Raw genomic sequence first — 11,542 nt, 5'->3', positions numbered from 1 at the left:
GGATTGTCTCCTTAAGGAACGACCAGTCTCCTTGGACACCTGGCTCCCCTCCCCTCTGGGACCTCAGTGCTTCCCCAACTATTCTCCTTAGCTCATTGAAGTTTGCCCTCCTGAAATCTAGGGCTGCTGCCTTGCTGCAGGCCTTTGACACCTTGCGCTGGATGGTGAATTCCAGCAGGCGATGATTGCTGTTGCCCAGGTGGTCAAGCACCCGCAGCCCCCTCACCAGGTTGTCTCCCATGGCCAGCACCAGGTCCAACAAGGCGTCCCCCCTGGTGGGGCTGTGCACCTCCTGGGTTAGATGAAGGTCCTGCATTCTGGCTAAGAACCTATGTGAGCGGTCAGACCAGGCTGACTGCTCTTCCCAGCAGATGTCTGGGAAGTTCAGGTCCCCCATGACTACTACATCCTTTGACTTCACTACTTCCATGAGCTGACCTAAGAATTCCTGGTCGAGCTCTTCCCCTTGGTTGGGTGGTCTGTAGTAGACCCCCACTGTTAAGTCTCTCTCCCCCTTGACTGCCTTGTAATCTAACCCAAAGCACTTCAAAGTGCCCCTCCTCTGACCCTTTGCTAATTGATGAGGTTGAGTATTCTTCCTCAATGTAGAGTGCCACTCCTCCACCTTTCCTTCCAATCCTGTCCCTTCTGTACAGCCTATAGCCCTTGACATTTATCATAGGCAATTGTGATACTATTCTGGAAACACTTCCCTCAGAGCATCTAGACTTTGAATAGATTTGCACTTGGATTCAAATATATGGATTTACAATTTGGATTATCAGGAGGATAAGGGCATTAATTATTAGTGTAGACATATGCTACACAAGTGGGGCTAACCTTTTTGGCAGGCTTACCACAAGTTAAGCCCCAAGCCTTCCCAAATGTCATTTTGATCTTTTGTCTGCCTGATTTGCTGCTCTGCTTCTGCCCCCTGCTTAGTACCACATACAGAGGCCACCCATGCCACTTGTGGCACACATGCTGCAGGTTGCCACCCCTGCCCTAAAAGAACTTGGGATAAAATGTATGAACAGGCTTTGGAGCAGTCACCAGATAAGTGTCCTAACTTGTCCTAAGAGCATTGTCCAGCGACATGGGTGCTAAGGTGCATCGTTGACAGCCCAGAGGTTGCAAGTTTGAGGCCAAACCAGAAGTACTCACAGAGAGTGGCCTGTCAGGTTCCAACAAATCTGCAAATTCTACTAAATACCTGATACAAGGGCATGAGAAAGAAAAGGACAATCTCTTGCATGCTTGCTTAATTTTTCATTCTTTTATGCTAAGTGGAAGAGCTTGAGAAGATGTTAAAAGAACATTTAGTCACCCCACACCGAGTACCTTGACTAGCAGGCTAGAGGTTACATCTCATGGGAGATGTTTGAATTCCTTCAGGAAGAAGAAGGAATTAAATCTGGGTCTCCCACATCCTGTGCAAGTGCTCAAACCCCTGAACTGTTGCACAAAGGGAAGATAAGAGTAGCTTCTTTACCAACTGTGTTTTGAAAAAGAAATGCCCCCTTAGTTTCTGGAAGAAAAGGCTCAGGAGTGGGTTTCAGACAGTGAATGGAAGGAGGTATCTTGGGGTAACATGAAGCAAAACGCCTAAGCCCTGGAGAGGGATATAATTTAAGACATATCCCTGCTTTCAGCATTTCCTTATTAGCCATGTCTCCCTGCTCAGTGTGTTAGTTTATAAGGACCATTCCCATGTATTGCCCAGGGAGTCTAGGCTTCTGGTTCATAGCTGTGGATTCCAGTACCATGGTCAGATGCCAACAAGGTAGGTATTACAATATTCAGTGTTCAGCACTCAAGTCCCTCTCTGGATCTCGGTCTTCATGATTGTCTGCTATTTGCTGATTATTTTTTTAACTTCTGTCATTTTTTCCTCTATTATTTCCATTACCCTCTGGACACTGAGCACTTGATATGGACAACATTTACATATTTTTAACTTGCTGGTTTTGTTGATGTCCATTTTAATGCCAATATGTACAGGACATTCTGGAGAAAGGGAGTCTTTAACAAAGATTTGACCATGGCTCTCATTAAGGTATAAGAATTCATGATATACATGCTCTAAGACATCTGATAAATCTATTGGCACAACTAGGGAGGATCTGTGTGATATTCCTGAATTTTCAAAGCTAGCAAGATAAACGCTATTCACATGAGTATGGATTGCAGAATTGGATTTTCTAAAACTTCTCAGTATCCATGTATTTCTCTTTTTCAAAATTAGTTTAGCAGAGTCTATATAACATTGGATGCCAAACTTCTCAACTCCTCACTTCTGAACAATGGACTTAGAAGTCTATGACATTTAGCTGCTTTTGAAGTAACAGCCATTTATTTTAAAGCAAGTTCATAGGAATATAGAAAACAAGATGTATTCAGGACAAGGTGGGAAGAGATGGTAGTCTTTAATCCAGACAAGAAACAGTTGAGGAAGGGATTTGATAGCAGTCTTGTAATGTTGCTGTGCTCACAGCAATGATAGCCCAGGGAATGTGAGAGGAGCAAGATTTGTTTGGTTATATCTTTTATTGGACCAACCCTAAGTGGTGCTATATAGTTGGTTCAATAAAAGATATTACTAGCCAAAACATGCTTCTCAGGGGATTTGATAGTCTACCAATATAAAAAAAGTTGTTATAAAGAAAAAAGTGATCAATTGTTCCTTGCGTCTCCAGGGTAGAAAACAAGAAATAATGGATGGGCTTAAATTGCAATGAGGGAGATTTAAGTTAGAAAGATATTTCCTAATTAAATAATATCTATAAAGGAGGTTAAGCAAAGCAAAAAAATTCATAACTGAAAAATGTTAAAAGGAGGCTAGACAAACATTTGTTTGGGGTAATTTAGACAATCCTGCTTAGAACATGGAGTTGGATTAGGCATCCTCTTGAAATTCCTTCTAGCCTGATTTTTCTATGGTGGCACCAAAGGAGTAATGAGGTTAGTGTTTCGGATGCAGTCAGGTTTGGCTCCCCAAACTGAATGCAGTTGGATCATTTGGAGGACAGCCATCAACACAAGTCTAAAGCAGGGCTCAAACCTATGCTTCTGCAGTAAGGCACCCTAGCTGTTCTTCTACCATGCTTCAGCTGTTTCAACGATGTTGGAGCAATGTAAAATCATTAAAAGCTCAAGGGTAGCAATGGTAAGGTTAGTGACAGCTTTTAGCCAGTAGGTGGCACTGTCAGATCCATAAGGCAGCAAGACATGTTTCACTCAAGCATTGGGCAGGGGGAACCCTCATTTTTTATTCATTAGTCTGGATAAGATTAAATCAGAAGTTGTATGATTGAGAGGAAGGATTCAATTTATTTTTAATTTTATTTATTTGCCTTTAATTGTTACATGATCTTCTAAAAATGGTCAAATTACATTAAGTAGTGTCAGAATCTTCTGATGGAAGAGGGTAGAGCAGGAAATATTTTATGGTAACTCAGCTCCCTAAACAAGTTTACACCTCCAGTGGTTAATAACAGGATCCTTGCCTTCTTTCAGGGAATGCTAATTAAAACTTAATGCATACACCAGAAGTGATGCTGAAAGAATGCTAAGGAGGTGGCACATACACAGAAAAGAAAATGCAGTGTTAACTGCTTCACTGCTGCAAGCATGCACTGTTGTTGTTTTATTGATTTGAGTTGACAGGGAATGAAAGCTACAGCATGCAGACATGTGCATGCATGTCCAGAATCAAAAGGGCTTTATTTTTAATGTATTCCCTTTAAATGGCAAGGTATGTTTGACCTTCCATTTGTTTTTGGTGTTTGCTTAATGGATTCCTTCAGATGTTTTGGGGTTTAAAATACAGTACATCAGGCCATTTAGCATACACTGACATAAAGACAACTTGGAAATTTAAAGTTATCACAGATGAATCATAGATGAATAATAGGAAGAATTTAATAACAAGCTGAAAGAAAATCCTAATTATATTTTATGTATTAATCCAAGTCAAAATGTGTTGTGGAGCAAGGACCTGGTTTACTCTGTGGCCTGGTATCTGGAAGAGTATGGTCAGCCTAATAATTGTTACTCTAATGTACTGCAATGCCTTCTTTATACTGACTAAAATGCTTTCTTTATACTGAGATAAAAAAAGAAAATTGCAAGGATCAACAAGGGGCTGAATTCAAGAGTAGGTTAAGAGGGCAATGAATTAAAATAAGTTAATCTTCAAGTCAGATAAGAGAGAGACATTTTGGAAATGTTAAGAAGAGATTATTGAAGCTATGATAGGAACCACAGCCTAGCATTTACTGTAAGTGTTGACCAGGTTATAGGCAGTCAGCCTTAGCGATTCATCCTAAATCAGGGTTTAAAGTAGTGACTGCCAAGGCCAAATCTGCATATAAAGCCCAGGTTTCAGAATGTCACACTGAGGTCATGGTCAAGCATTCAATCCAAACCAGGAAATCCAAGGCAGAAATAAAGTTTAACTGGAATCAAAGCAGGACAGCCCTAAGCAGCAGCACCAAGTAACCTTGTTCCAGGCACAAGGCCCTGGAGGAAGTAGGAAGGGGTTTTAGCCCTCTGGTTAGCCCCAAATCACCTAGTTCTTTCCCAGGAACCTCCTGGCTGTGGTGGGACTAGTGCTGGATCAGCTGCCTGGTAGTACAAGGGCCTGGGCTTCCTTTAGTGGTGACCACGTTCCAGGTTCAAGCCAGAGCAGTTCCGACACTAGGAGGAAGGCTACTGGCTTGCCAAGCATCATGGTGCCCCTGGTCAGGAACACAAGGTTACAGATACTGTTAGAAGAACAGAGAAAAGAATCTTGGGCCAGTGAACTTTGTAACTTGCATCTCCTGCTGATGATTGCTTGAGGAAAAGAAAAGCAAGATGAAGATAAGAAAGGCAGAACCTGGACACACACAGCATATTAACACCTGTGATATTTGCATTAGTTCTGCATGCCAAGTATCTGAAGTTAACAACTGACCACATCTTCTGGGGTATTTGCGGAAGCAGATGCTCTGCAACTTTAGGTTATGGTGGGAAGGCACATCATAGCCTGTTCTGTTTAAGAAATTGTTATCCCAATATAAGGAGAGGTTATACTAATATAAGCATGACACTTTTCCAGGCCCATAGGCAGAAAGTACAGAAAAAACAACAGGAGAGGCGAAGGGGGACAAGCAAATAAAGGAGAAGGGGTGGCAGTTATGATCACATATGTAACAAGGGGGGATAGGAAAGTTAAGAACAGATATCCTGGAAGTTAAATTGGGTTCAAAATTGCCACCCAATTTAAAATTTAGCTTCTCCCTGTGCCAGCCTTATTCTAAAGGACCCAGTCTCAGTGACCAGCAATCAGTCTACACCTGTAACTGAACAGATGTTCCATGCACACAAACCAGTCTAAAAATTGCAGAAGCCAGTTTTAGTAGCAGACTCATTCAATTTAGGTCAAACCAGTGCACGGAACTTCTGCCTACTTTCCCTGCACAGCCCCAGAGCTGGGAAAGCACAGCCACTAGCCCATCCCAGGGCTGCTCTTTTAACCCACTCTCCCTTCACACTGGTCTATTTTTTGCCCCACCCCCGCCCCTTGTTTCCTCCTAACCAGTGCTTTCAACCCCTGTTCCATGAGCCGCTCCAGGTGCAGCTGCTTTTATCAGTGTTTGCCGCTGCTGGTGTGGGGAGAGGTAGGAGGGATAGGTTCACTGGGGGGGACCCCCCAACTGTGGGTCACACCTGCTTTCCCACCCCACCTATGGATTGTACCTGCCCCCACATCAGCCTGCTGGACCCCCCCATCCTGACTTACCAGATATTGGACAGCCATTTTGAATCAATTTAAATCTCTCCCTAATGCCCCCAAATATCTGTACTTTTAGCCCTAGTAAGAAGAAAGTCACTTCTGTAATATCCTTGGAAAACATCACTCAGCATTATAATCAATAGTGTTATGAGTTCTCTTTAGATGTGTGCATATATGGTAAACTTTGGGGGAAGATGTCACCAGGAGATCCCTGCAAGTGACAAGTATGTCCCTGAAGAATAGGCCTAGGAAAACTGCATGTGTGAATGCATGTATAATGCTGTGTTTCTTGTGCCAGAGGTCTGTAATGAATCAGTAATGGGCCTAGTCAGGAGTCTCAGAAGCAGACCAGCACACATCTTGCCTAGGATCTAATAAAATATGGCACCCTGCAGTGAGTAGTGCTAGAGTCCTTTTTCCCCTAGGGTTCACAATGCACATCTTTATCCACATCCGATAAATACACCAAACACAAGACAACCTTTCACAAGCACCAGCCACCTCAGTCTGATGTTTCAATATGAGAATCGACACATTTAACTTTAAAAGGCATGTTAACTGTAGCACATTCCACATGGTTGGATTAATAAAACAAGCATCTGTAGTGACAAGGTACAGATGCCCATTATTCCTCTAGTCCAAGCAAATTTACTAACAATATTCATGACCGGTTTGGAGTCATCCCTCCACTTACAAGTGTCACTCAGTTGTTTCTACAGACAGCACTAGGTTTTCCTGAGTTATAGCAGGGATTAATTTTAGCCCAAGAAATATGGATATTTTTACCCTCTATTTTAAATATTTTCTTCTTTCTTTGCATACAGTATTAAAATTCTTTCTAGTGCTTCTTTTCCCTGGACTGCTTTTCTTCCACATTATTTTGATAGCTGCTTCTTCAAATATTAGACTTCATTCTTTCACATCTCTTCCTTTAAGCTTTCTGGACAGATTCTCTTTTTATGCTCAACCATTCTTTCATTTTAGGAATCTGCTTCCCCAATAGGTTTTGTTCCTCTAAACTTCTGACAATTAATTTATCTCACATTGATTTTTCTTTTAAGCTTGCTCTTGGACAGATCATGTTCACAAGAAGCTCTCTTACATGTTTATTGGCTCTCAGATACCACAGTGATGGGTACAGAATAGGACTTTGAACAGGACAGAATATGCATATTAATTGGCTCTACATTAGCAGTTAATACACTAGAATGGGGAATCAATATTCCCAGGTGGTATTACTAGTTTTGACAAAGACTTTCTACATGACCTTGTGTAAGTCATAGATAGCCTAGCATACAGGTTCTGTGTGGCAAAATAGATCCAGTATTCTTTGGCTTTTAGAGGCGTTTAAAAGAGACTGTGCCTAGGGGCAGCCACAACATCCCCAGTGGACCCACAGCTCCTGCCCTGCTCTGGCTGAAAGGTTCCCTCCCTTCTTGCCTGCTGCATTCTGATGTCAAGTAAAATTTTGACAGGAAGGCTGCTTAAGGGCCCTGGAGTGAGCTGCCTACCCACCAGCAGATTCCTTCCAGCCCACACTAGTCCAAATCCAATCCTCATACTACATTGGCCCTCCTGGCCTGTACATGCTCCCAGGACACCTATTGCTTTATGAGCCATTTTTGGCCTCTGACCTCTTCTATGGTCTTGCCCATGCCTCACAGGTGTTCCCAATTAGTTTGATGGGTACTTGACCACAGTCTAATCTTATACCATGGTGGGCTTCAATGCCCTGGTCAGTCCCTACCCCTCCCAGTCCCTGCCCTCTTGGACCATACTACAGCTTGCTCCCTACCCCCAGCAAGCTAAAACCTTACATGCCTCTCTGGTGTTACAAGGACCTCCTACCACATCTGCTAGTCCCAACACAAGCCACCAGTTACAACTGTAACAAAAGAATAAGCCCTTTCTTGCCTGTAACACAAATGGTGTACTTTAACCTTGGCTATAACACAGTGATGTACCTTAACCCAAACAGCAGCTCCTCACCTGACTCATACAAGTCATCAGCAAGCTACCTGCCTGGCCTAAGGTAGCTCAAATATCTGTCAGGAGCTCTTCTGTCATCAAGACCAGACTACCACTCTTGTCTCAGGCACTGGATTTATATGCTGCTCAAGCCCTGGCCTTTTCTGGTCAGGTGACTCCACCAATCACCTGCAGGGATTTCTCATCAGGGCCTGACAGCTGGTTTCCAAGGCAGCTTACACCTATTGTTCTAGCAGCACCCTTGCTGCCTATAATGGAGCTCTGCCCTATTGTACAGCAGGGCAAGTAGCCTTGCAATAGGCACTCCTACCCTTTGGTTCCTAACTGTCTATGCTCTGTCAGCCAGCTTGTTCTGGGCAGCATGCCCTTGACTGGCTGCAGGTGTTCCCTTTTACTTTGCTGGGCAGCTTATTGCTTAAGCAGCAGTGTTTCCTTGCTGCCCTCTTCTTACAGCTGGCCCCTATTTAGCTGCTTGGGCTCCCAGTTACAAGGTGGTATGGATTATAACAGCATAATAGCAATAAAGGATTTTGAAATTCTTAAATATACAAAATGGGAACTCAGTTAGTAGGGGCAAGTGGTTACAGACTGGAAGGGTTTGGATTTGACCCCAGGTGAAGGTGCTGAGTTGCCACTCATTGTTTCCACTTTCAGTACAGCTCTGAGGCCCACTCAGCCTCCTCTCCAATTGGCACCAGGAGCTATCTGAGGGTAAAGGTAGTGGGAGTGTGATGCTGACCACATCACCCTCTGCTCATGCTTAAGTTAAAAAGCAGGGGGTCCCTGCCTTCACTGCCCCAGGGGGGCCTCTGTGGGTTGTAAATAGGATACCTTTACCTTTACTTGTACCTTGAGATGTAAAAAATACTGTTGGGATGATCTGAAATCACATTTTCCTTTCTATTAGCTATTTTTCCACTTGTCAATGTTCATACTAGGGGTATTGAACAAATAATCTTTTTCTGTTCCCCTAAGAAAATTTTGCTGGTGTATAGCAAATCCCCAGCAAAGCCCACAGGATGTGAAATAAACTTTATGTGCACATGCCATCTTTCTTTCCAAATGGCATCACTACTGAAATATTTTTCTATATTCTGTATGTATCACCTTAACTAGGAAGAGTTATTTCATCTGCCACTAAGAAGATAAACATGCTAACAATAACGATCTTTGCCTCATTTTCTGATAGTTTGTCTATCTTAAATATGCTATGAGCTTCATTGTAACTTTTCCACTAAATCTCTTGTTAAATAAATCCATGAAAGTATCACTTGCAAGCACAGCAAATACAGATACATGTGTCTACTCTTGCAAACAGAAGATGGTCCACGGTTGTGTAATGTCAGTGATGTAACAAGCAGGGTTTGGAGCCTGCAGGAGAGTGTGTTGAGGGGGAGAAGGGTGGAAATTTGAGAGCTTGTGGTGGTCCAAGGCTAGGGGAGAGTTGCAGTCTTATCCAAAATGGTCCTTGGCTGTTGCTGCTACATGTTCTGTATGCCCCGGGTCTTGCTCTTAAAGCAGCAGCAGTGTGGTGCCTGTGCACTGGCTGCCGCTGCAAGAACAATACTGTAGCTAAGTCAAAAAGCCTGAATTGATTCAGTCTTTACAGATTAGTCCAGGGTTGGACAATTATTTCAGCTGGAGGGCTGCTTAATGAGTTCTGGTGAGCTGTCAAGGGCTGCAAGTGTAGCCCCACCCCTTGACAGATGCCCCGCCCCCAGTCATCATCTTGGGACTTGAAGTCTTACCCCTAACCCCTGACCTTTGCCACTGGAAGTCCATCCCCTTGCCCCCAGAAGCATTCCTTTTGGAAGGCGGGGGGGAGGGGAGGGGTTGCCATCTGATTCAGAAAAAAACTACATCATATACTAAAAGTCAAACGTTTAGTATAATGTATTTTAATTTTATATAAAAAAATATTTTTGTCATGATTTGTGTAGTGTATATAGAAATGAATGCATAATACATCAAAAATAAAGTATTACTCTTGTATTTTGTTTGTGGGGGAGTGTGTGGGGTGTGGATGAGGGTGAGTGTATATGGTGGGGTGTGGGAGGTATGTGAGGGGGTGTGGCTGTGTGTGGAGGGGTGTAGGCTATGTTGCAGGTGTGTGTATATGTGGGGGATTATGGGAGCAGGGTGTGGATGTGTGGGGTTTGTGGGGTGTGAGGGAGCATGGGGGGATGTGAGGACCACTCACACACTCCCCTCATGACATAGCCCCCATTGCTGGCAGCAGCAGAAGCAGCAGACGAGGGCCTTTGGGGCTCTCATGGCCCACACAGGCACTGCTGCCCAATGGTGCACAGCTCTGACTAGTGCTGCAAGTGGTATAGCCAAGCCTTCCCACCTCTATCATGTGGGGCTCCCCATCGTGCATGTGCAGCTCCCAGTACTTGCATGCCCCCAGGGAAAGTCCCATGCAATGGAGCCAGCTGCCTTTGCCACCCCCTGCAGTCATGGAAGCAGGGGGTGGGGGTCCCCACCACATCTGGCAGAGTCCTGGCAACTGCACGTGATGGGAAAGGTAGTTGGCTCCATTGCGTGGGGCTTCCTGCAGTGGCGTATGAGTACTGGGAGCTGCACATGTGCCACAGAGAGCTCCACACAATAGAGACAGACTGGCCTGGCTGTGCTCCTTGTTACCACTTGCATCACTGGCTGGAAACATGTGTGGCCAGGCGTCAGCACCACAAGCACCCTCACCTGCTCTTGCTGCTGCTGCCAGTGGCGGGACCTGTGCGCTATGGGGGGGGGGAGAATATAGGGGGACCCACACCCTGCCCACTTGAGCTTTATGTTCCCACTGCCCCCTGGGCATGGGCTCTGTGGTCCCACCAATCCCATGTCCCCGCCCCCACCCAGGTGCAGCTCCTCTCCAACCACCGCTCTCCCTGCACCCGCATTTCTCTACCTGCTGCCCAGAGGAAGTGCTGCAGCAGGGAGACAAGGAGAAGCTACTGGAGGCTGGGGAAGCCATGAAGGTCCCTAGGCAGCTGCATCAGCGGCAGCAGTAGCCCTGCCCAGAAGCTGCATGCTGGCTTAGCCGGGCCCTTCTCCACACTAGGGTGGGAGCGAGGCATGTGGGCTGAGTGGGGTACAGTTAATTGGTGGGTGCCCACAGGCCAGATAGAATTGCTTGCTGGGATGGATCCAGCCTATGGGCCGTATTTTGCCCACCCCTGGGTTAGCCTAAGCTGCATAGATTGAACTGATAAGCAAATAAACAGACATTCACTTTTGATTCCAGAAATGCAGCTGCATTCCTGCAAAAGCCAGGGGGGATTTGAGCATGCCTCCCTGCTTGGCTGGAGTACGCAGCTTGGACCAAGGCTAGCCTGCCCACCATGCAAGGGAGGTGGAGGGTTTGGGTGAAGTGCAAAGCATCCTAGCATGCCTGGGGACTGTGAGTTAGCTTGTATCTGGAGGGGATCTCGGGCAGAATAAACCAATTTATCCTAAATCAGTTAAGTGTGATACTACCAGGTTTATCTTAAGCCAGCTTTGTCCATTTTGAAAGTGGTTTCTGGGCACTGAGCTTCTATTGTGTTACAGATTTGAACCAGTTTCCAACCACTTATACTGGTTTGTGTGCAATTTCTGTCCCTTGCCTGTGGAGCTGCTCTTGCTGCTGGAGCATAGACTCCATAGGGGTAGGAGAAAATTTTGGCACCCCTTCTAGTTAGATGAGCACCTTGCCGGGGTCATCTGACCCCGGTGCTCTTTCCTGCCAAGGCAGGGGGTCGGACTAGATGATCTACCTAGGTCCCTTCC

General features: G+C 45.1%; 1 protein-coding gene across 1 annotated transcript in view; it reads right to left on the bottom strand.

Moving 5' to 3' along the window:
* Window positions 1-7,862, bottom strand: part of E2F8 (E2F transcription factor 8) — a 31,793-nt gene extending 23,931 nt beyond the window's left edge. Inside the window, exon 1 of the mRNA XM_019551841.1 lies at window positions 7,769-7,862. Coding sequence (XP_019407386.1) covers window positions 7,769-7,786 — 18 coding nt within the window. The 5' untranslated portion in view covers window positions 7,787-7,862. The remainder of the gene's footprint in view (window positions 1-7,768) is intronic.
* Window positions 7,863-11,542: the final 3,680 nt, after the last annotated feature.

Source organism: Crocodylus porosus, unplaced genomic scaffold (assembly GCF_001723895.1).
Source record: "Crocodylus porosus isolate Cpor-Errol unplaced genomic scaffold, CroPor_comp1, whole genome shotgun sequence".
In the NCBI taxonomy this organism is placed as follows: domain Eukaryota; kingdom Metazoa; phylum Chordata; order Crocodylia; family Crocodylidae; genus Crocodylus; species Crocodylus porosus.
The sequence above is the reverse complement of the archived record's forward strand: the minus strand, read 5'-3'. Positions and strand labels throughout refer to the sequence as shown.